We start from the raw sequence: 25,926 nt of genomic DNA, 5'->3' as shown, positions 1-25,926 counted from the left end.
GGAAGACTATATTATACTACAACTACCACTCTACACCACCATCAATAACAACCTTACTTCACTTACCCCATCTTCCTAATATAATCTTATCAAACTTTTGGTTAAAATAATCAACTAGTGAGGGATGTTTAGCCTACCAGTTAAGGTATCTGCATCTCATATTGGAGTGCCTGAGATCAATTGAACCAATTGAAGTTATTTGAAATTATCTGTTTCGTCCTCTTTTCTGTCTCCTTACCTTTCCAATAAATGAATAAATAAACATTTTTAGAAATTACTTGGTGGGGGGGAGAGAGAGAGAGAAGAGTATACTCATTCTAGTGGATAAGACATCTACATTCCATATCAGAGAGCCTGGATTTGATTCCCATTTCTGGCTCCTAACTCCAGCTTCTTGCTAATGTAGATCCTAGGAGGCAGCAGTAATGGCTCAAGTAGGTGAGTTCCTACCACTTATGTGGCAGAGCAGGATTGCATTCCAGCTCCTGTCTGCACCCCAGCCCTAGCTATTGCAGGCATTTGGGGAACAAACCAGCAGATAAGGGAAACTTCTTTCCCTCTCCCTCTGCCTCACCCTCACCCTTGCCCTCTCTCTTTACCTCCCTCCCTTCCTCTCTCCCTTCCTCTCTCAAACAATAAAAGTAAATAAATTTTTAAATGACCACTTGACTCCCTTTTTCAGCCTAGACACTCAGTCCTGCCGTTCCTCTCTCCCTAAATCAAGAACCAATCAGATTTTACTGTCTGCAGAGAATAAACCAGCAGGCTTCCACATTAATAGAAGAGGAGTACTCATCAATGCTCCAAGTAGAGTAAAGACCTGGGACTTACCTTCATATACAAATTTTTGACTGAATGCCCAGTTTTTAGCTGCCACTGACCTTTGCATCCATTGAGGTGCCTCCAGCTTCTGAGCCTTTCTAGATTTTTAAAGGGAAATCCTGCTCTCCTACAATATCCCTTCTTTAGACAATTTAGCAGCATAGTTCTTTTATATATGTGACTACCCCAGTGTGTACTTCCTAGCATCCAAAAACATGTTGACACATCTCACCTACTGCCACCTTCTTCTTCTGTCCTGTCTCCTCTGGAGTTTATACTGGTTTTATTGTCTTACCGGTGTTTTAGTAGAGTTTTGAAAGGGAACAAATACAAACACTGGTCTTAACTTCTGCCATATTCACCCAGAAGACAAATATACACAATTTGAAATAAAATAATTAAAATTAAAAAAAGAGGCCAACTCTGTGGCCTAGTGGGCTGAGCTTCCTCCTGTGGCACCTGCATCCCATATGGGTACCAGTTAGAATCTCAGCTGCTCGGAAGTTTCCGACGGAGGATTCCTGAGCGGTGTCGAGGAACACTCCAGAAAGGCTTATCTCTGCGAGCGTTCCTGCTCCCCATCAACACCTCAGCAAGAGGCACCAAATGTCATCTGAAATGTCACCAGCGTTTATCGAGACTTCTAATGTTGAAAGAAAGGAAGACTTAGGTGAAGGTCAAGAGGAGAGCCAGAAGCCAGAAGGTGAAGGGGTTGAACCAATATCTAAATGACAAATGAAGAAGCTAATAAAACAGAAACAGTGGGAGGAACAACGAGAACTCCGCAAACAAAAGCTGAAAGAAAAACGCAAGAGAAAAAAATTAGAGCGACAATGTCAACTGGACTCAAACTCAGATGGAAATGACAGAAAACGTGTGCGAAAACATGCTGTTCACAGCACACTCCGCCTTGTCATTGACTGCAGTTTTGATGACTTGATGGTATTAAAGGATATTAAAAAACTTCATAAGCAGATTCAACGATGTTATGCAGAAAACCGACGTGCACTGCATCCTGTGCAGTTTTACTTGACAAGCCATGGAGGCCAGCTGAAAAAGAATATGGATGAAAGTGACAAAGGATGGGTCAACTGGAAGGATATCAACATCAAATCAGAGCACTATACTGAACTCATTAAAAAAGAAGACTTGATTTATCTGACATCAGACTCACCTAATGTACTGGAGGAATTAGATGAATCAAAGGCTTATGTGATTGGAGGATTAGTAGATCACAACCATCACAAGGGAATCACATATAAACAAGCATCAGATTATGGAATTGACCATGCACATTTCCCCCTTGGAAATTTTGTGAAGATGAATAGTAGAAAAGTTTTGGCTGTTAATCATGTGTTTGAGATTATTCTGGAATACCTAGAAAGAAGAGATTGGCAAGAAGCATTTTGCACCATTTTACCCCAATGGAAAGGAGCTGTTCCTACAGACAGAACCTGTGAAAGTTCTCGGGAAGAGCAGTCTGCCCAGGTTGAAGATGGATCAGACAGTGATTCCAGTGAGGGGGAGGACAGCAGAAATGAAGCAGATTCACCACATGCAGAAGAAAAGCAGGATAAGGAAAACAGCACTGAATCTACAGTGAGTGCGATATCACACTAATGTTACCTGTTATTTTAGGTCAGGGAAAAATTAGGAGAAAGTAAAGTGCTTCCTATCCTAGGATATTCAGATTGGAAGAAAATTTATTTTCTCATTTCTGTTGAAAATTTCAAAAATATTTTAGGGTTGAAGGATAGTAAAATGTTCTTTAAACTCTGTAAGAAAGACATTTTTGTTTTTGCAAAAGAAGAATTAAATACACAGGTTTTTCTTTTTTATAATTTTTTTAAAGCTTCCCAAGTTTCTAGAGAATCGTATGTGGTTAGCATGCCTTAATTCTCTTTCATTTACTGGATTGCAGTCTTCCGAATGTTCCTTCTGACCTTTGAGTTTTCCTAGTTCATGTTCATATCTTTGTCTTTCTGATCTGTTGTTCCTTATTTGTGGGGGCAGGTACTCACACATATCCTGCAAGTTTACCAGGATCTTGTGTAGGGGAGGTTACCCTCCACGTGCAGGTTTTTTATTTACTTTAGTCTTGAAAAAGAAAGTGTTTTAAGAAGTATCAGCTTGATAGACTCAACAATTCATTTCGTTTGGACTATAGAACCCATATGTGTTTCTTCTTTGTGATGCCTTCTCTTGGTTTTGAAGTAATCATTGAAGAGTTGAGAATCTCTTTAATACCTCTTTTGCATTTCTATTATGGTGATAAATTATTTTAATTACAAAATTGAATTTTTGCAAGCTAGATTATTTTATAAGGCTGCTACTTTTGAGGGATCAATTTTGTCTTTACCTGAATTTAAAATGAAATAGCTCTTAGCAGCTAACATTTCTTTTTATAGATTTTTTTTTACAACAAAGTATTTGTTGGCTCTTAAAGTGAATAAAGCTTAAGTGTGCTTCAGCCTCTTATATAATAATATTTAAATTAATGTACATGTATATTTCTTAAATAATGACACACATGAAAATATGCATATTATTGTATTCACATATTTCCATATCATGTATGGTTCTTAGTTATTGGTGGATAATAGGATTGATTTGTATCATTTATGTGAGCAGTTGTGTTGAAAGCACTGAGACCAATTTGAATTTCATTAAGTCCAAAAATTCCTAAATAAGCATTTGCATGGAAAGATTGTGCTGGAGGATGTAGCAAAAGGGTGCTGTTTCGGGGCCAGCATTGTGGCACAGAGGGTAAAACCGCCTCCTGTGAGGCTGGCATCCCATATGGGCACCAGTTCATATCCTAGCTGCTCCACTTCTGATACAGGTCCCTGCTAATGGCCTGGGAAAAGCAGTGGAAGATGGCCCGAGTATTTGGGCCCCTGCCACCCATGTGGGAAACCCAGATGAAACTCCTAGCTCTTGACTTCAGCCTGCCCAGGGCTGACTGTTATGGCCATCTGAGGAGTGAACATGTGAATGGAAGACCTCTCTCTCTATTTCATTGTAACTCCGACTTTCAAAAAACAAAATAAATAAATTAAAAAAAAAAAAAGAATCTCAGCTGCTCCTCTTCTGATCCCACTCTCTACTATGGCCTGGGAAATCAGTGGAAGATGGCCCAAGTCCTTGGGCCCCTGCACACAAGTGGGAGACCTGGAATTAGCTCCTGACTCCTGGCTTCGGATCAGCACAGCTCTGGCCATTGTAGCCATTTGGGGAGTCAACCAGCCAATGGAAGACCTTTTTCTCTGTCTCTCCCTCTCTCTGTCTGTAACTGTCTCTCAAATAAGTAAATAAATTAAAAAAAAAAAAATTCAAGCTCCTTACGGACTGGCCTCATACAACTGTGACCACAGCACCTCTTACTTAAAACAGCAAATGAAAGTTTGCAGGTTAAATATGCACTCAAAGTGTACTGACATTTCAAAAATGGAAACAAAGGGTTTCTCATTTACTGGAGGCATTTACAGTAAATTTGACCAGATCCTTCTTCCACTCATTTTTGTATTTGTTTTTGACTAGGATAAAAAAAAGAACATTTTGTTTAGTCTTTTCATTTTGTTTATGGGTGGGAAATGGAAAAGGGGTCCCGTTACCATTATTCACGTGGGTTTAAGTGGCCTGGGAACCCATGCCCGTGTCCTGCCAAACCCGCAGCCTGCAACTCACAAAGCACGATGCTGACTTTTTTCCATGTATCCAATCCAGATAAATGCATGATATGCTAAAGATGCTCAAGCTAAACTGTTTTAAAGGGCAGTGGTGAAAGAAGAAGGGCACATTTCTCCACGAGCTGTTTGCCCCTTTTACCACAACACTGGCTTCTTCCCAGTCTGACACTGGGCTCAACAGATGGAAGAATGTGGTTTCAAGTTCACTGAGTTAATTGCACTTCTCTTTATTCACAGCCCTCAGATTTAGATATCAGAGATGCCTAAACCCTTCAACTAAATAAACAACCCAGTTATTGCTGGAGGAGCATCTCTGAGTGATGTCTAAGAAATGGGTCTATCCATTATATGCCAACTTTACCACACAATCACTTTGTAGATGATTTTCTTCTTAGAGTACTTTTCACTAGGGGTTTAGCTTATTACAAGATGTGTAATCTCAGTTATTTAACTACTTTTCAAGAGTCAGTAAACAAAGATCTTTCCAAGGAAATTTATAATAGGAACATTCTTAGGCTTATAATTAAAATTCATAAAAACAAAATGCACACACACCCAGCCATTTCTCCCTCAGCTCTAACTTTGCTCACAGGTAACCAGGTTTTTTTTTTTTTTTTTCATTATCACAATCTTAAAGAATGTCAAGAATAAGTAAATCATCTTCTATTAAATATTCAACATAGATTTTATAAAGGCCACCACTGTGGGTAAAAGGGTTTTTTCATGAAATTTGTTTCAACTCCAACTCAATAAGGGAATAAGAACCTAGAATTTGTTTACTATCTACCTTGTGCCAGAACTTTGCTATGGTCATTCAGGTACACAACCTCATTTAATCTTTACAGCAACCCAGTAGGACAGGTATTATTATACTCATTTCAAAGATGGTAAAACTGACACCTGTTTCTCAGTTAATATATAGGCTCTATCCAGAATTTGAACTGAATTTACACATCCCAAAGGACTTCCAATATCTCTTCCCTAAAATTTCAGGCATTTTTATTGAGGCAGAGTTATGGGAAGGGGAGGGAGGAAGGGAGGGAGGGTGAGGGCGAGGGTGAGGGCAGAGAGAGAGAGAGAGAGAGAGAGAGAGAGAGAGATCCTCCATCTTGGCTGCAACATTGGGATCTAAGACCTAGTTAGGAAGTGGGGTTGACTGGCATTTAGATAGAAATCAATTTAAGTTTTCATATTAAGGAAAAAAGTACTAAATACTCAAATATTATATTTTAACCTTGGAAAGGACCATTTTAAACAAATTGATACAGCGAAGTTTTAGCCCTCTTCTTAACTAGATCCTTGTTCACTGATTGATAAATTCAAAATGTTTTCATACATAAGTTTAAAGACATCCATTACACTCATTATGTAACTTTCTGTTCTCTGCTTGAATAATTCTAATGACAGGGTACTCATTGCTTTGGGAGGGGAGAAATGGGTAAATTAATACTTAAAATTACCATATCAGGTTAAAGAATAAAGTATTCCAACAAAGATCTTAAAGAAAATAAGTTTCACGAATTCCATCACTTTATGTGGATGCTAGGTTTCTTGGGATTGACTAAGCCTTTATAGCCTGCAAACCATTTTTTTCAAACCATGGAATAGAATGGTTCATAAAACTCTTAGGATCCCATAAACAATCAGCATCTGCTGTTTCTTTCTTTCTTTTTTATTTTTTTTGACAGCATCTGCTGTTTTAATGCATTCTTTAGTTCAATTAGTATGCAATCAATGTGACAATATAATGTGTGGCATGAAAACTAGAGCAAATGAAAGAAAGATAGCTTTTACAGGAGTGTCTATCAACAGCAAAAAAAAAGTTTACTTACATTATTTTTCCTATTACATGAAATAAATAGGATGTACTCTTAGAAAACATCAGCTAAAGTATGTTCTGTTTAAATTGGCTGTGTTTAAAGAAAGGAAAATAAAATTTCTGTTCTAGTGTCATTTTTATAAAATATCTTTTTTGAAGTTTAAAAGGCAAATCTTGAGTGAAAGCTCTCCCTTGATGGTTTTCTTCCAGAAATCAATAGCCCAGCTGAATGGAGCGTAATGTGAGCCAGGGAGAAGAGCAGTGCTGAAAGGGATGTCAAGGATAGCAAGGGACATCAGACATTAAACAAAAATCAGAAACAGATAGAAATGAGGATAGTAATCCATCAACACTGATCTTTGTTTTATTTATTTTAATATTATTTGAAAGGCAGTGAGACAGAAAATGGGAGATCTTCCAGTCCCTCATTGACTCTCCAAGTGCCCCAACAGCTGAACCTGGGCCAGGCTTGAGATAGGCCAAAACTTAATTCAGATCTCCCAAATGGGTGGCAGGGACCAAAGTACTTGAACTATCACCTGCTCCCTCCGAAAGTATACATTAGCAAAATGCTGGATTGGAATCAGAGCCAGGACCCAACCCCTGCACTTCAATGTGGTATGTGAGCATCCCAAGAGACATCTTAACCACTGAACCAAATGTCTGCCCCTCAAAACTGGTCTTTGAATCTCTTCTTCTCTACCCCCACAAATGCTACTCTTGCTTTTCATGATATACAGCTCACGAAAACTGTACAGTCTTCTAACACAATGAATCTGGGTGTTCTTTCAAAAGAAAATAGTAAGAAATTTTGCTTAAATATTTTTAAGTCCCAACATACCACAATTACATAAATGTGCCCCCATCAACTTTAAGTAGCATAAAACTGGGGACACAAGGAAGTTGTAACACATGTCTGAGTCTCATCATTGTTTTAGAACTCCAAAACCTGTGTTTGCTCTCCTGACACACAGCAAGCCAATCACTGACACTCGTGCAGTGAAAGAAAATAGATGTTTATCTTGTAATACATAGCACAAAGATTCCAGCAGCCTTGGCTGAATTCTAGGACTCCCTGAGGGCTTAAGGATGGTGAATTGTGTAGATCAGATTTAGTATTGACCAATATATGGTCAGTTCACGTGCAGATATCCAGTTAGTTCACAATATCCATAGCCTTTCCTTGGTCAATGATAGTGACACTGATATGTTCTACTGAGAATTCAGTGATAGCAAAGTGTGCTCCAGTAGTCTGGGCTCTATAGGTAGGTGACTACTGCCCTCTTTAATTATGCCTGGGGTTCCTTACAAGCATCTCCAAATGGATTTTAGTGTTAAGACATTAATTATAGAGATGATAATTAAATGCTGAGTCTTTTGATATGGCATCTCATGAGACTAGCCTTACACATGCACCATTTTCTTAATTTAGTGAGTAAATCTTTAATAAGGAGATTAATCATCAAACTGAAGACAGAGAAACTGCAAGATAAAGGAAAGTTACCAAGGCTTGATGAACTATACATCAAAGGTATTAGGGAAAGGGGCTCATTATCATACTCATGGGCAGAAATGAAAATAGTAGCTATCAGTATTTAGTACACACTTTTTTTTTTTTGACAGAGTTAGACAGTGAGAGAGACAGAGAGAAAGGTCTTCCTTTCATTGGTTCACCCCCCCAAATGGCTGCCACGGCCAGCGAGCTGTGGCCGGCACACTGTGCCAATCCAAAGCCAGGAGCCAGGTGCTTCCTTTTTACCAGTCTATTTCATATACATTAACATCAATCCTCACAACAACTGGGCAGAGGGGCTGTTTTATTCCTCCTTTGAAGAGAAATCAATTGTACTTAACAAGAAACAAAACAGCTGTTAGAACGCCAAAAAGAGGGGCCAGCACCATGGCTCACTTGGTTGGTCTTCCACCTGTGGCGTCGGCTTCCCATGTGGGCGCCGGGTTCTAGTCCCGGTTGCTCCTGTTCCACTCCAGCTCTCTGCTGTGGCTCGAGAGGGCAGCGAAGGATGGCCCAAGTGTTTGGGCTCCTGCACCCACATGGGAGACCAGGAAGAAGTACCTGGCTTCGGATTGGCACAGCGCCAGCCGTAGTGGCCATTTGGGGAGTGAACCAATGGAAGGAAGACCTTTCTCTCTGTCTCTCTCTCACACACTGTCTATAATTCTACCTGTCAAATAAAAAAAAAAGAAAAATATTCAAATTTTTAAACTTCTCAAAGACCATGCATTTTCCAGTACACCTGACTGTGATTAAAGCTTTTAGATTAAGTTAGCATTGTAGCACAGCAGGTTAGGCTGCTGCCTGCAATGCAGGCATCCCATATGAGTGCCAGTTCGAGTCCTGGCTGCTCCATTTCCAATACAGTTTCTTGCTAATGCACCAAGGAAAGCAGCAGAAGATAGCCCAAGTACTTGGGCCTCTGTACCCACCTGGTAGATCCAGATGGAGTTCCAGGCTTCTGTCTTCAGCCTGGACCAGCCCGGCTATTGCAGCCATTAGGGGAGTGAACCAGCAGATGGATATTTCTCTCTCTCTCTCTTTATCTCCCCCCCCCCAACTTCTCCATCTCTCCTTCTCTAACTCTGCCTTTCAAATAAGTGAATAAATATTTTTTTAAAAAATAAAGCTTTTAGGGTCTGGCACTATGGCTTAGCAGGTAAAGCCGCCTACTACAATGCTGGAATCCCACATGGGCACTGGTTCGTGTCCTGTCTGCTCCACTTCTGATCCAGCTCTCTGCTATGGCCTGAGAAAACAGTGAAAGATGGCCCAAGTCCTTGCACCCACATGGGAGGACCCAGAGGAAGGTCCTGGCTCCTGGCTTCAGATCGGCACAACTCGGCCATTGCGGCCAATTGGGGAGTGAACCAGCAGATGGAAGACCTCTCTCTCTCTCTCTCTCTCTGCCTCTCCTCTCTCTCTGTAACTCTGACTTTCAAATAAATAAATAAATCTTTAAAAATAACTAAATTAATTATTTAATTAATTAAAGTTTTTAAACATCTCCAAGGAGAAATGTGCTTCCTTCAGGGACAGATCAGTTTAGTTAAAAAACATTCAAGAATACTTCAAAAAGTTCAGGAAAACTGTATATTATGAAAGTCCACTCGGGAATTGCAATTTACTTCATATCACAGTTTGGAAGCTGCAGTTCAAGATTCAGTGCTCCTGGAGTCCAGTGTCTGGTGGGGGCTGGTTATGGTGGGTGCAGAGGCACGTTCATATAGTGAGCCAGGAAGGAAAGGATGGCTCAAAATTAACAAAAATAATCAACCTTCTCATGAGAATCACCCTCCAAGGACATACCTCCAATACCTAAAACCTCCCACAACATTCACCTCTTAGATGCCATAGTTAGATCATCTGTACTCTCAATGCATCAACTCTTTACATTAAGACAACAATAGTTTGAACATCTTGCATTAGTTCTGGGGAGACAAGTCCTACTAACCCATGATGGTATCCTCATATGAGCCTTTATTTTTATTTATCTGATTTTCTCCATCTTCAGGAAAAAACAAGAAGTGATTTGAAATAAAGAGTTAAAAAGTATAGAGCATCTAGACATTACTGTAGAGAAGAAAGATGTCAAAATTCAATCCCGTCACTAGAAACAAATATAAATACCAGAGGGAAGGTGTTCAAAGGCAAAAAGGAAAAAATCTACAGGAGCCAGAATAGTTCCCATTAGGAACAGAAGCTAAACAGCTCACAGAGGTCTCAGAAGTCTACATAAGCTTGAGAGAGGTGAAAAGGCCATAGGAATATGGCAGTAAAGATGTTAGAACTAAATATGGAATTTGGAGAAAGTTTGTTCATAAAATGAGAACCATACAATTTCTGCCAACTAGACTGGAAAAGCAGCAGAATGCTGGCAAAGAATGTCCCACAATTTAAAACAGAAATGATTCCTCAAATTGAAGGAGCCACCCAAGCTCTACTCAGAGAACAAAGTCCACATTTATTCATATTGGAGAAAAGATGAAAACAATAAAGACAAAAAGAAACACTGAGGGATGAGAGAAAACAGTAGATAAATAAATACATCAGTACCAAAAACTATGAAGAATAAAGTCACAGAAAATATTGTATCACCATATATCAGTAATTTTTAAATGCATAAATGTATATATATATATATATTCATATATTTATATACACACATTCATATAGAGAGCATAAATATATATCATATAGGGTAAAACTATAAATGAAATTAAAGGAAAAATAACTAAACCTTCAATCATTTTAATAGATGCTAAAAATAGATAAACTGATAAGTTATATTAATCCTGATTTTCCAATTTAAAAAACTAAGTTCAAGGGCCCAAGTTGTAGTGCAGTGGTCTAAGCTGCCACTTTCCATGACTGCATGCCAAAATAGAGTGCCAGTTTCAGTTCAGGCTACTCTGCTTCTGATCCAGCTCCCTGCTATGCGCATGGAAAGGCAACAAACGATGGCCCAAGTATTTGGGCCCCTGCCACCCATACAGGAGACCAGAATGGAGCTCCTGCCTCCTAGCTTCATCGTGGCACAGAACTACTTACTGTTTCCACTTGGGAAGTGAATCAGTGGGCAGAATATCTCTATCTCACCTTCTCTCAGTGTCACCTGGCCTTTCAAATAAATAAGTCTTTTTTAAAAAACTAAGTTTAATACGGAAAGAAGTGTTCTTAAGTTCAAAACTTATCTACAGGCTGGTGCCACGGCTCAATAGGATAATCCTCCACCTGTGGCGCTGGCACACCGAGTTCCAGTCCCAGTTGGGGTGCCGGATTCTGTCCCGGTCGCTCCTCTTCCTGTCCAGCTCTCTGCTGTGGTCTGGGAGTGCAGTGGAGGATGGCTCAAGTCCTTGGGCCCTGCACCCGCATGGGAGACCAGGAGAAGTACCTGGCTCCTGGCTTCAGATCAGCATGGTGTGCCAGCCGCAGCTTGCCAGCCGCAGCAGCCATTGGGGAGTGAACCAACGGAAAAGGAAGACCTTTCTCTCTGTCTCTCTCTCTCTCACTGTCCACTCTGCCTGTCAAAAAAAAAAACTTATCTACAAGTATAGCAAATACTATATTTAATTATGAAGCAAAAGATATAATTCAAGAAGTCTGGGAAATGGAAGATTGTTTACTCTCACCTTTTATTCAACAGTGTAAAGAAAGTCTTAGCTTTTGAACTAATATTAAAGGAAATATATATATATATACACACACACTATTGGAAGATAAAAGATAACTTATTATTTGTGTATAGTTTCATTGTGTGCTTTGAAAATGCACCAAAGGAAAACTTGTATTCAGTATAATGGTTGGCTTTTGAAAAATGACTTATTAGAAATCTAATAAAGAAATAAAGTATACTTAAAAAGTAATTGCAACAAATATATGAAACAAAATGTAATTTTGACTATAAGTCATTTTTAAAATAGGTTGGCAAATGAAAATGCATTTTATGTTCTTTGATAGAAAGAACTAAATTTAATCACTCTCAGTGTTTTGGCTAAGATCAAGTATAGAAAGAACTAATTTTATAAAAATATGATTTCTCACATTATACTCATACAAGTATACATAAAATATACCATCAAGTTATAATTTCTAAAATATATTATCTCAATGGCAACATATTTTCAAAGAAAAATCTATGTGACATAATAGAAACTGTGAGCAAATCAGTATTGTAGGTAACTGTGACATGCTAGACCTAAGCAGTTAGTAAAATTACAGGCAAGCTGGAATTCTCACAACATGGCAATGTAACCCTATCTCTTTTTTTCAACTTTTATTTAATAAATATAAATTTCCAAAGTACAGCTTTTGGATTATAGTGGCTTTTCCCCCCCTTAACCTCCCTCCCACCTGCAACCATCCCATCTCCTGCTCCCTCTCCCATCCCATTCTTCAAGATTCATTTTCAATAATTTTTATATACAGAAGATGAATTTAGCATATACTAATTAAAGATTTCAACAGACTGCACCTACACAGACACACAAGGTATAGAGTACTGTTTGAGTAGCAGTTTTACTGTTAATTCCCATAGTACAACACATTAAGGACAGAGATCCTACATGGGGAGTAAGTGCACAGTGACTCCTGTTGTTGATTTAACAATTATATTCTTATTTAGGACATCAGTAATCACTTGAGGGTCTTGTCCTGAGCTGCCAAGGCTATGGAAGCCTCTTGAGTTCACCAGCTCTTATCTTGTTTAGACAAGGCCATATTCAAAGTGGAAGTTCTCTCCTCCTGACAGAGAAAGGTACCTCCTTCTTTGATGGCCCGTTCTTTCCACTGGAATCTCAGAGATCTTTCATTGAGGTCACTTTTTTTGCCACATTATCTTGGCTTTCCATGCCTGAAATACTCTCATGGGCTTTTTAGCCAGATCCGAATGCCTTAAGGGCTGATTCTGAGGCCAGAGTGCTGTTTAAGACATCTGCCATTCTATGAGTCTGCTGTGTATCCTGCTTCCCATGTAGGATCATTCTCTCCTTTTTAATTCTATCAATTATTATTTGGAGACACTGATCTTATTTATGTAATGCCTCTGACACTTAATCCTATCTTTTTGATCAATTATGAACTGGAACTGATCACTTTGACTAGTGAGATGGCATTGGTACATGCCCCCTTGATGAGATTGAATTGGAATCCTCTGGCATGTTTCTAGCTCTACCAGTAGGAGAAAGCCCGAGTGAGCATGTGCCAAACTTTATATCTACTCCCTCTCTTATTCCCACTTTTATATTTAACAGGGATCACTTTTCAGTTAATTTTAAATGCCTAAGAATATTTGTGTGTTAATTAAAGAGCTCAAGCAATGGTATTAAGGAGAACAAAAAAATACTAAAGGGAATAAAATAGTAAGTTATTCTTCGACAGTCAGGACAAGAGCTGATCAAGTCATTGTTTCTCATAGTGTCCATTTCACTTCAACAGGTTTCCTTTTAGGTGCTCAGTTAGTTGTCACCAATCTCTTTAACTGTCAGCTTAATACCCCCACCTTCCCAGGATGCACTGTCTCTGCTGGGACCATGGCACATACCTAGAACCCACTCTGTTTGCATATCCAAGTAAGGTACCATACCCTACCTGTTGCTCCCCGTCTTCGTGGAGGAACGACACAGGACCCTGCGCTGTTCTTTTGTCTGCTCGGCCCTCCCCGGGTTTGCTGCTGGTTCTTCCCAGGTGGGCTACCGTCCCTTCCACCTCCATGGAAGGGCGGTTCCCCCTGCCACTTTCCCCACTTCCGCGGGGGAGCGGCACACCGCCAGCCGGCTCTCTCGGGGGCTGCTCAGGTGTTCCCCTTAGATAGATGTTCCTGGTGCATGTTGTCTCTCTCCTCCTTTATAGTCCTCTTCCGCCAATCCCAACTCTGCTACCCACACGCCGAGTACGCTGCTCTCCTGCAATCAGGAGCAGGTCCTGCTGTTTATTGGTTGAACTGGAGGCAGCTGTGTAGAAGCTGTTTCCTCCTCTCCCAGCGCCATATTGTGGGAGAGCAGATGCATAGAATAAGTCTTAATTCCAGTAACTTAGTCTAGTCCGAGTTGCTCCCAGTTGCTCCCCACACCACCTCATAAAAAGAGAGTGGGAAATAGGTTTGTCTTCATCATGAACCACATTTACAGGTACCATTCTTTCTTTCTCTCTTTCATGGCAACCCTCTGGCCCACTCGTGATAGGTATTTCCCCAACTGGGGCAGCAGCTCAAACTCATATATAAAAGTATGCTGATTCCCTCACTGTTAAATAAATCCTGTTCCTATTTGCACATTACTAGTCTCCACTTGAAATTCTTACCTCTGTATGAGGCAAGAACCTAGATTGGAAATTAATATGCTCATATCCACAGCATAATTGGTAATCCAAATAGGAGTTTGAAATAATTGGAAAAGGAGTAGTAGAAATATCATTTCAGGTGTTTAATAATAGAGACAAGCTAAAAAGGAAACAATACACCAGTGTGGGAAGCAGTCTAGATAGCAGGCTATCTTTAAACATTGGTGACCTCAGACTCAGCCCAGGGAGTATTCTGGTTTGGCAGAAAAGCTCCTAATGCTGTAATCTAACCCTATCCATGACTCCTATCTTCAAAAAGTTTTGTTATTATGGGAGTTAATTGAAAACCTTGTCCTAGGAAATTTATTTTGGCATTTGCTTGTCAAATATAGGATATAATTATTAAATAACATAATCCTGAACAACCAACTGATCAGAGGACATAAACAAAACAGAAATTTTTTGAAAAACCTGAAGATAAATGAAAAAAAAAATACAACTTATCAAAATGTGTGGGATTCGATGGAATTTATAAATAGTATGTACCTATAATAAAAAAGAATAACCTCAAATAAGGTAAGTTTATACCTAATGGGATTATATAAGAGCAAACTAAGTCCAAAGTTAGCTGAAGAAAGGATACACTAAAGATTAGAGCAGAAATTGATAGAGGACTGAGCAAGTCCTCTCTGAATTTGTCCCCTACACAGGGCTCTCACTCTTTAATGTCCTTGGACCTAGAGAATCAGAATCTGGTTTTGAGCCCTAGGACCTGTGACATTTCATCCAGGGCTGCCACAGCCCTGCCCACCCAGCACCAGCCTCTCAAAGCCAGATTCCAAGGCCGGCTCCCAGGAGCCAGAGAGGAGCAGCAATGAGACAAAGTAGCCCAGACCCCAGGCATCAGCCATGGAGGCCTGAGCCCCAGCAGCAAGGATGAGGATGAGAACCATCTCACACAAACTATCCTACCCAGTACAGAGCCAGGAACTCATTTCTGACCCAGGCTCAGGAATTCATTTCTGGGTTCCCCATCCTCAGGAGAAGCTGTAAAGCTGCCTGGGTGCTGAACTCACTGAAACAGGAGCTACAGAAAGACAAGGAGGCCATGGCACTGGCCAGCTCTGTGCAGAGCTGCACTGCCTGCAAATGCTTCTTCTACAGCTGGAAGGGAAACATCTTCATCTGCTCCTACAGCTGTAACGAGATGGGAGACAACAACGTAACAACTTCGGGAACCTGACTTATAACCTGTGGTATCCACAAGAACAAGATCATGATGCTCAGGAATGTTATTCATGGATGCCAAGCCTCAGGCATCTTCCTGCACCCTGAGGTGCTGACATCCAGAAGAAGTCCAATGTGCCCATCCCCAGTAACCTGTTCCACTGTGCCTACCCTCCAGCATTGTGTTCATCCTCTGTGACGGAAAGGCATCATCCTAAACAATCAAATCTTTTCAAATAAGGTATATATTTATATCTTGCATCACAGAAATCCAACTGTGAGTGGGAATCACATCTCCAAGGGTCATGGGTCAGCATAGCAGTGAACAAAAACAGCAAAGACCTCATCAGAGGCTACACTTCTAGAAGTTGCAGACCAAGTATGTCTTTCCTTCAGTGGATTCTCAGCACAGAACCATACCTTCCTCATACACTTACTGGGCACACACACTGAGGTAGGCCATGTTCCAGAGGCTGGAAAAGCAGCAGTGAATGAAGCAGACATCATCTCTGCTCTCAGAAACTAACATTTCAAGAGAAGGAAAGAATTGAATAAATAATAAAAACACACTTAACACAAGCCAAAAAAAAAAAAAAAAAAAAAAAAGGAAATCCTGCAACATGTGACAGCATGAATGAACCTAGAGAACATTATGTTAAGAGAAATAAGCCAGTGACAGAACAAATCTGACCTGAGTCCACTTCTATGAGGTATCCAAAATAATCAAATTCATCAGAGAGTAGGAAGTAGTTGTCAAAAGTTCAAAGGAGGGGGGAATGGGAAGTTGAGAATCAAGGGGCATAAAATCACAATTATTTGCAATGAGTAAGTTTTAAAGGATTACTATGCAGGCCGGCGCCGCGGCTCACTAGGCTAATCCTCCACCTAGCGGCGCCGGCACACCGGGTTCTAGTCCCGGTTGGGGCACCGGATTCTGTCCCGGTTGCCCCTCTTCCAGGCCAGCTCTCTGCTGTGGCCCGGGAGTGCAGTGGAGGATGGCCCACGTGCTTGGGCCCTGCACCCCATGGGAGACCAGGAAAAGCTCCTGGCTCCTGCCATCGGATCAGCGCGGTGCGCCGGCCGCAGCGCACCGGCCGCGGCGGCCATTGGAGGGTGAACCAACGGCAAAGGAAGACCTTTCTCTCTGTCTCTCTCTCTCACTGTCCACTCTGCCTGTAAAAAAAAAAAAAAAAAAAAAAAAAAAAAAGGATTACTATGCAACATTTTCCCTACATTTAACAATCTGAGACTTTTAAAAATGTTAAGATAATAGATACCATGTTAAATGTTGTTACCACAGTAAAAGAAAAATTTTAAAGTAACAATAAGGAGGATGAGGATGAGGAGGAGGATGATACCAATAGTTTGAGGTCCCTTTTAACTCTAACATTCTATGTGTTCTTGAAAGTTACATATCAGTTTACACAACTCAGCATGACTTAAAGGCATATTTTCACGCAAATTTCTGATTTTCAGATGAAAAAAAATAAAGTGAAAATGCTGTCTAATGTGTGTAATCACCTAATCATCTGCTTGACAATAAAGCAGAATGTGAATTGCAAAGTAAAGGTTTTATTACTGACATGCAAAATAATTTAAAAAGAGATATTTTGTCTATCTCAGTAACCGAATTTATCTAATATATAATAAACATATCATTTAACAGGCCTTATTGGTATTAACAAAATAACTAATAAGAACATAAGTTTATATCTTGTTGATTTTCTAATTTATAAGTAAATATGCTAATGAAAGTAATCAAAGGAATGAAAAGTTTATGAGGCAGAATAAAGTAGATTACACATCAAAAATATAATATAGAATGTTCTAAGTAAAAAAGAGAATCACTTCACAAGCCTGAAAAGCAACTCTTGATGGGATAAAAATTTTTTTAAAATACATTATCAAAGAATATGCATTTCATATTGAAAGAAGATTATATAATCAATTAATTCTACCCTCCAATAACTGTAAAATAGGTGATTTATGTTATGCTGAATATTAAAATGAGAGTTTTGGGTTCCAGATTTTATCTTCATCCTCTCACATCACAAGCTTGATTCTCACTCCCTATTAAAGATTCATAAAAATTAGGGTAATATGTTTCCCTGTAGCAAATACATTTAAACATCTACACTCTGTCTAATAAAGAAAACTACTTTTCAAAATTAAAGACAATACATAAAACTCTTATTCACAGAACCTTGGTTAAAATACCACTTCTTGGTAGATAGAATCAGAAAAGACAGTCTCCCATTAACATTGACACTCAGAATGAGGTAGGCACTCAGAAAAATCACCAAGGGCCTGCACTAAAAGGAATTAGAGGTTATCTTAGTCCAAACATATTGTCAACTTTAATGAGAGCCAGATGGCTTTAAACACCACATTATAAAATTGCCAAGTAGCAGAACCTGAACTTGAACCCAAATATCTCAACTTTTGACCTGGTCCTCTCTCCACTCTGACCTTCTGAGTTCTGGATCAGAAAAAAGTCATAAGCAATTTTACTTTGACCATCAGGAATGAAAAGCTTGTGATTTAGAAAAAAAAAAAAAGTAGACATAGCAGTACTATCATGCTGGCTATGTTAATTTTCTATTACTGATGTTAAGAAATTACCTCAAAATGTGCAGCTTAAGGAAGCAAATTTATTATCTTATAGCTTTGCTTATTAGAATCCAACACTGGGGGCCAGCATTGTGTCCTAGTGGGTAAAAGTGCCACCTGTGATGCCACAATTCCATATGGGCTATGGTTCATGTCTCCGCTGCTCCACCTCTGATCCAGCTTCCTGCTAATGGCCCAGGAAAGCATAAGATGATGGCCCAAGTGGTTGGACCCCTGCCAACCACGTGAAAGACCCAGATGATATTCCTGGCTTTTGGATTCAGATTGGCCCAGCCCTGACCACAGCAGTCACCTGGGGAGTGACCCAGAAGATCAATCTCAATCTCTCCCTCTTCCTTTTCTCCTCCCTCTTCTCCCTCCCCCTCCTGTTTTTCTCCTCCCTCTCCCTCTCCCCTTCTTCCTCTCCTTCTTTCTTTCTCCCTCTCACTCTCTGCCTCTCTTTCAAATATATAAATAATATTTTTTTAAAAAGAATACGACACAAGTTTTGCTGACTAGAAATCAAAGTTCTGCTGGGTTGCAATGCTTTCTGCAGGCTCTAGGGAAGAATCCATTTCCTTGCCTTTTGCAGCTCTGAGAGATTGCCTGCATTTCTCAGCTCATGGTACCCTCCCTCCATTTTCCATCATCACAATCTTCCTCTCATTTTAACTATATTAAAGAAAGATTGTAGAGGCCAGTGCTTACTGTTAATGCTGGAATTCCAGTTATAAAAACTGGAGATTTCCTTCTTTTAAAGGTTAAATAGTATATTCCACTATGTATACATACCACATTTCCTTATCTACAATTTGAGCATATTTCAAAACATTATGTTCATGTTATACAAAATATAGAAAATGATGTTTTATGTTTCAGTTTCATAAAAAAATAAATTAACAGTAAAATGTAATGGTACAGTAAAATGGAGATGTGCATTTGGTGCAGTGGTTAAAACATGCCACTTTGGATGTCTACATGTTATGTCAGAGTGTCTAGTTTGAAGTCCTCACTCTGGTTCTGATTCTAGCTTCCTGCTAATGCTCACACTAAAAAGCAGCAGGCAATAGCTCAAGTTCTTCGGCCCCTACCACCCACATGGGAGACCTGGATTGAGAGACAGACTCCCTACTGCAGGCTAGCCCAGCCCAGCTGTAGCAGGAATTTGGGGAGTAAATGAGTGGATGGAAGCTCTCTCTGTCTATCTTTGACTCTGTGTGTGTCTTTGTCTTTCCAATAAATAAAAATAATTTTTTAAAGTCCTGAAAATGAAGTGGGGAAGGATGGGAGACAAGAACAAAAGAACCCTCTTGTCGCTCCCCCTCTTCATGGAGGAACGACACTAAACCCTGCCTAGGCTTCACATCCGAGTCACGGCACCATTATGTCGCTCCCCCTCTTCACGGAGGAACGACACTAGACCCTGCGTTGTTCTTTCGTCTGCTCGGCCCTCCCCAGGTTTGCTGCTGGTTCTTCCCGGGTTGGCTACCGACCCTTCCACCTCCGTGGAAGGGCAGTTCCCCCTGCCACATTCCCCACTTCCGCGGGGGAGCGGCACACCGCCAGCCGGCTCTCTCGGGGGCTGCTCAGGTGTTCCCCTTAGATAGATGTTCCTGGTGCATGTTGTCTCTCTCCTCCTTTATAGTCCTCTTCCGCCAATCCCAACTCTGCTACCCACACGCCGAGTACGCTGCTCTCCTGCAATCAGGAGCAGGTCCTGCTGTTTATTGGTTGAACTGGAGGCAGCTGTGTAGAAGCTGTTTGCTCCTCTCCCAGCGCCATATTGTGGGAGAGCAGATGCATAGAATAAGTCTTAATTCCAGTAACAGTCTAGTCCGAGTTGCTCCCCACACCTCTAGCTCCCCTGTAAATATTCTTAAGTCCCAACCTATTTCCAAAAAGCCATTCTACTCAGAGATGATCAAATAAGGTCTACATTCTACTTCCAGCTTCTTTACTGGTAAAAAAAGTGTTTATTGTGTATCAGCCATTGAAGTCAGAGTGGAAATTTTCCACAATGGGCAAATAAACATATAGAAACACCCATTTCCTAGTCTAGCCTCTCTTCTAACTAGTACCAGGGAGATGTTCACTAGCTCTGTCAGTCAACCATGTCTTTCAGATGCCATATTCAAAATCAATTGAGTCCTCTGGACCTAAAATCCAGAAACCCCTAGCCCTGAACCTTCATCACTCTCTCACCTTTATCCTTCCTCTATTTCTAGACCCAAATAATCATATCCAACCAAAACAAATAGTTGAAATTCATCAATATCAATAGACTTTCAAATTTTATTTTATTTATTAGAAAATAGAATAATGGAGAGAGAGAAACAAAGACAGAAGGAAAGTCCCAAGATGGCAGTATAGAAACAGGACAATATGAGTCATGCGGGGCAAAATAGATAGCTAAAAAGGAGAGAGGATCCATGCTGGAGACAGAGCCATGGGAAATTCATGATAGGAAGCACAGGAGACCAGCAGAGACTGGGCTGATGCACTCTGAAGGATCAAATAAGAAACGAACCAGCAGAGGCACAGCCAAGATATGAAACGAGGAGGCTGGCAGCAGCTATTGGCAGACCAGGTTAGTTGGGAAACTGTGGGTCCACGGAGCTGCAGACAGCAGCAGGAGGGGGAGCTTAGTGAACTGCGTTTGAAGTTCCACATGGGTAAAAAAAATATAAAGGAACAGAGAGGGTGGGCACACCCTTGTCCACCATCTATATCCCCCCCACCAACTGGACCTGCAGCCAGCTGGAAGAAGCTATTTTATTTGTTTACATTTTTGAACATAAGCCAGAGAACGCCACCTTTGCCTCTCATGCACAAGCCATCAATTGCAGGCGTCACCTCACCACATCCTCCACCCAGGAATGAGGACCACAACATCTCAGAGTACTTTCTTCCCCACCACACAAGCTGTATAACAAGAAGTTCCTGAATATTGAAAACTCGAGCTCATTCCATCCACCAGTGAGAAGTGATTTGTGTGTTGCTGTGGATTCGTTCTGAGAGGAGGAGCACAGTAGGGGCAAGAGGTATGGAGTCACCACATAGACCCTGGGAGCCAGTGAAAGTGGGCCATAGGCGAGCAGCCCACAGACTCGTTTATTTCAGTTGGTACAGTAGCTTATATGGCCAAGCCAGCCAATCTGGTCAAGGGGCGGTCTATGCCCTAACCAATCATAGCCTGTTGCCAGGCAGTTTCCGAAGCCATCCAATCACAGCCTGTTGCCAGGCAGGCTCCACAGCTATGTGGTTTCTGAAGCCATCCAACCACAGCCTGTTGCCAGGCAGGTTCCATTGCCAGTTGGGTTCTGAAGTCATTCCTGACTAACTGATGCTTGCTTGCCAGTGGCCATCTTGGCATGGCCTTCTCATGCCACCACATTTCCCCCTTTTTGTTTATTTTTGAGCAATGGGAAGCATGATTCTTGGCCATACCATTGTTGACTCATTTCCACATGGTCTCCATGCGCAACTGCACCTGTCTTAGATTGTCCCCCAGGGGATCTTACCCATCATTGACTAACCAGCCCTCAAAACAGGAGACCACAATAGTGCTTGCTCAGATAGGGGTAGGAATGAAGAACAATGGTAATCAGGAATGGCATGACTGCACGCAGGCTGTGGGCCATTTAAGTGGCTGACCGGAGCTAAGTGGGGTATAAAACAGTAGCAGATGTGGCTACTGGCAGTTCCTCAGGGTAGGCAAGTGCGTCTGCTAACAAGGCAGACTCTCAGTCTTGTTCAGCTGGTTCTGGTTGACTGTCAGTTGCAGGCTTGATGTTTGTGGCTGGTACCCAAATGGGCTGTTTGGCATTCTCAGCCCTTGGTTAGCAGAGGGTGTAGTCCCTTCCATTCTCCTGTCAGAAGGTCTTTCCACCTAACCATAGGGGCTGGGTTCTGGGATGGAAAGGATCCCCAGTGTTTATAACCTGGGCTGACCCCTTGGGAATCAAAAGTAAGAAAATTGATAGTGAAAAGGACCTCAGTCAAAGCAAGCTGTGGGTCTGGGGGCATATGATTGTTTTTCTGTCTTTGTAAGAGATCTTTAATTGTCCTATTAGTTCTTTCAATGATTGCCTGTCCCTGTGGGTTGTATGGGATACCTGTGGCAGACTGGATATTCCAGGACCTCAGGAAGGAATTAAATTCCTGTGATGTATACACTGGCCTGTTATCAGTCTTTATGGTCCAGGGGATACCCAGGATCAGCATGACTGACTTAACTGCCTTTATCACATTACTAGCCTTTTCTCCAGATTGGGCTCTTGCAAATACAGCCTTTGAATAAGTATCTACCACTACATGGACAAACTTAAGCTTACCAAAGGAGTTAATGTGGGTGACGTCTACTTGCCAGAGCTTATTAGGAGCAAGGCCCCATGGGTTCACTCCTGCTTGTTGCAGTGGGCCTAACGGGGTGAGGGGGGCACAATTCTTACAAGAGTGCGCTAGGTGTTTGCATTGGCTCATTGTTAGCTCCAGGAAAAGCAATTTTATGTTGCTTGCCATCATATGAAATTTTTGGTGTAGAATACGGGCTTGTTCTAGATGTCCAATGGAAGCTGTGTTGCAGGAGATAAAACAATCAACCTTTTTGTTACCTTGGAAAATAAAGTCAGGTAACCAGTATGTGATCTTAAGTGTGAGATATACCATGGGTGTTTTCTATTCTCAGCTCTTTAAATGTTGTGAACATTTGGTCAATTGGCTTATTGGTCAGGTTAAAAACTGCAAAGGAGATGGTCTTTGCTACCTGTACTGAGTATTTGCTGCCTGAAAATGTATTTACCGGCCCATCCTGGCTAAGGAGTAGTACCTTAACTATTGCCCTTATTTCTCCCAACTATACTGACCCTCTATGGGGTTCTACATGGATCTTATCTTTTTCTGTTGATGATTTAATCAATATTCCAAACAGTGACTTGTTGGCATCCATAAACACACACGGTGCCATGGTATAGATTGATTCAGGGACAGCATGCTTTGGAAAGTCTATTTCTAAGGTTTGTAATGTCTGGAGTAGCCTGTCCACTGGCAGGTGATTGTCAACCTGTCCTGGGAAATTCATCATTAAAGTTTGAAAGAGCATGCTATTCTGCATCAATGTGGACAGTTTTAATTGTGATAGGGGTAGAACCACTATGTCTGGCTCTGTGTTAAATATCTTACTGGCATAATTTCTTAATTTAAGTCCTATCATAAGGATGGCATCTACTTTGTTAACTATTTTACGACACTCGCTCCAGGCTATGTGTGCCCAAAAAAGTGGTCCATGTTGTTGCCAAATAACTCCTGGGGGGCCTTGAGGGTAGACATGGTTATGGAAAATAGAGGGACCTGAGGGTCATATCTAAAGGTTTTTAAATTTGACAACTGGGTGTTACTCTTTTCTATAGTGGATTCAGCTACTGGTGTCAATGTGATTTTTGAATAAGGGCTGTTCCCCTTAGTCAGCAAATTGAATAGCGGTCTAAGCTCTGCAGGTGTTAGGGGAAGGAAGGGCTTCAGCCAATTGATTTGCCCACATAGTCGCTGAAGTTCATTAAGTGAGTATTTATACTTGACTTTTATTGGAGATATACAGGAGGAGATTTGATAACACAGGGAGGAAAATGTTGTACCTTTTCTGTGGCAACACACAAACCCAGGAATTGTAAATTTCTTACTGTCTCACTTAGGCCTTCAGAGTTGCCACATTCTCCTGAGCAAGTAAGGTATCATCCACATAATGTATGACCAAGCACTGATCTTTAAGTGTGCTGGTCGCATGAGAAACGTATCTTTGGCAAATGGCAGGACTATTTTTCATGCCTTGTGGGAGTACTGTCCACTGAAATCTTTTTGCAGGGAGCTGGAAATTGGGCTCCCATACTATAAAGGCGAAGTAGGCCTTATCATCCTCCGTGATGGGAATGGAAAAGAAGCAGTCTTTGATATCGATGGTAACTATGTGGTATCCATTAGGAATGGCCCCTGGAATATTCCCATCTTTTTTATGATTTTGTTGATGGCTCTCAAATCCTGTAGTAGCCTATATTTTCCCTGTTTCTTTGGTATCACAAAAATGGGTGTGTTGTGAGAGCTAGTGGAAGGCTCTATGTGTCCCTTTTCCATTTGTTCCATTTGTTCCATTTGTACCAATTCTCTAAGGATCCCAAGTTTGGGTTGTAATATTGACCACCGCTCTACCCAGATGTTTCCTGTTTTATTCCCATTCAATGGGGATTGGGCCTGGCTTTTATATGAGGTGAGCAGTGGCCCCTAGAATTGGGGATGAATCTTACTTGTAGGCTCTCCATTAAAGCTGTTGGTTCATGGAGATCTGTGATCCATAGTAAGGACTGCTCGCATTTATGAGAGCACAACTCTCCCTCATAAGGTCATGGAAACCTCAGCAATTAGCGGAAAGATGGTTCCTGTATCTCCATTGTCATCTTACCACGTTACAGGTGTGATGACCCGATCAGCCAATTTTAATCCTTCAATGCCTTGGAGGTTGGGCCCAGGCGCTGTCTTCCAATGTTGCATTTGCCTTGCATCCCTAGCTTTTAAGACAGTGGCATCTGCCCCCATATCAATTAAGCCCACAAAGGCAATGTCATCTAAGTATAGGGTCAATTTCTCAGATTGAAGACAGTCACTGACCAGTTAATGGTGATGGGACTCCCTCTTACTTGCTGGGCTGAGGGCCGCCCCGCTGGGAGTTTAAAGGCTTGGCCTTGCAATCTTTTGCCCAATGAAAGCCTTTTTTACATCTGGGACACAGCTTTTGGGGCTTGCCCCATTTGTCAGTGTTTGGGCAGTTTTGCCATAGGTGTCCCATTTCCTGACATCCCCAACAAATCAGAAGATTATTAGACTTCCTTGTGTTTGGTTTGTTAATGGCTGCAGTCAGGGCTTGTATGGGTGTATCAGCAGGGTTTACCTCCTTTGTAGCTACTATCCATTTAGAAATGTCTTCATTACAGACTTGGGTGATTGCAGCTTTTGCCTCTTTGGTAGCACCTTCTCAAGCTAATTGTTTGACCAAATTTTCTTGATCAGGGCCAAGCGGTAATCTTTTCTCTACTGCCTCCAAGACTCTGGCAAGGAAATCAGGGAACCATTCACCTGAGCCTTGAACTAGATTTCTAAAGAGCTGACTATAATTAGGAGGATTTATATTTTTTAAGGCTCTAAGTGCCAAATCTCTGACCTGATCAAAATAGGCAACTACTCCAATGTGGGCCTGTTCATGAGGATATATATAGGTGCCACGGCCTGTAAGCATATCAAAGTTTACTGCAATTCCATAGGCAGCATTATTCCTTGCCACAGTTTCAGCCTCTTCTTCATAGGAGGCTTTCCACTGTACGAACTGTGGTCTCGACAAACATGCTTTGAGCAGTCAAAATGAGTTTGAAGGTTCACTGCCCATTGCATGAGCACCTGTTCAAAGTAGGGAGAGTCAGGGCCTGACTCTTGAGAAGCCTTTTTTAGCATAGTAAGGTCATTTACAGGCATTGGAATCCAGGGCCTGAATTCTGCGTCTGCTCCTACATTAATGGCAAACATGCGGGTGGGATGGGGTCTAGTGGCTTCCCTGAGAGCCTGGGGTACCTGGGGACTGCCACAAATGTGGGGCTCTTCACTGGGTGTGTATGGGATGACCTCACATGGGTTATTGCTTCAAGGTCATCTAAATTCATCCCACAAATATTTGGGGGGTGGCTGACTAGGCATTACTGCATTGTCTGCTGTCATTTCATTTTCACTGTCAGAGCTCTCTCTCCCTAAGTAATCAGCTGTTGTCTGTGAGGCAGAGGCCTGGAGTGACAGGCTCTTATCACTCACAGATTCATTATGTGGTAATCTGTGTGGGCTTCTGAGAGGGGGCTATCTTTCCCATGTTTGAGCGCTTAAGAGCGGCACACCATGCCAACTCTAACCAAAGGAAAGACACTACCCACAGCACT

The 25,926-nt window shown here is 41.3% G+C and overlaps 1 protein-coding gene across 1 annotated transcript; it reads left to right on the top strand.

Moving 5' to 3' along the window:
* The first annotated feature begins 1,322 nt into the window (after positions 1–1,322).
* Positions 1,323–3,892, top strand: LOC100352086 (tRNA methyltransferase 10 homolog A-like). The gene is made up of 2 exons (XM_070074643.1): positions 1,323–2,421; positions 2,836–3,892. The coding sequence occupies exons 1-2, from the start codon at positions 1,558–1,560 to the stop codon at positions 2,875–2,877; spliced, it is 906 nt and encodes a 301-aa protein (XP_069930744.1). The 5' UTR covers positions 1,323–1,557; the 3' UTR covers positions 2,878–3,892.
* The last annotated feature ends 22,034 nt before the right edge of the window (positions 3,893–25,926 follow it).

This window comes from Oryctolagus cuniculus, chromosome 5, assembly GCF_964237555.1.
Source record: "Oryctolagus cuniculus chromosome 5, mOryCun1.1, whole genome shotgun sequence".
NCBI lineage: Eukaryota > Metazoa > Chordata > Mammalia > Lagomorpha > Leporidae > Oryctolagus > Oryctolagus cuniculus.
The sequence above is the reverse complement of the archived record's forward strand: the minus strand, read 5'-3'. Positions and strand labels throughout refer to the sequence as shown.

Excerpts from the sequence above, each read along its gene's own strand:
- LOC100352086 (XM_070074643.1), top strand. The coding sequence starts at position 1,558 with ATGAAGAAGCTAATAAAACAGAAACAGTGGGAGGAACAACGAGAACTC. Across the intron at positions 2,422-2,835 it reads AAAACAGCACTGAATCTACA|GTACTCACACATATCCTGCA; the intron begins GTGAGTGCGATA and ends TTGTGGGGGCAG.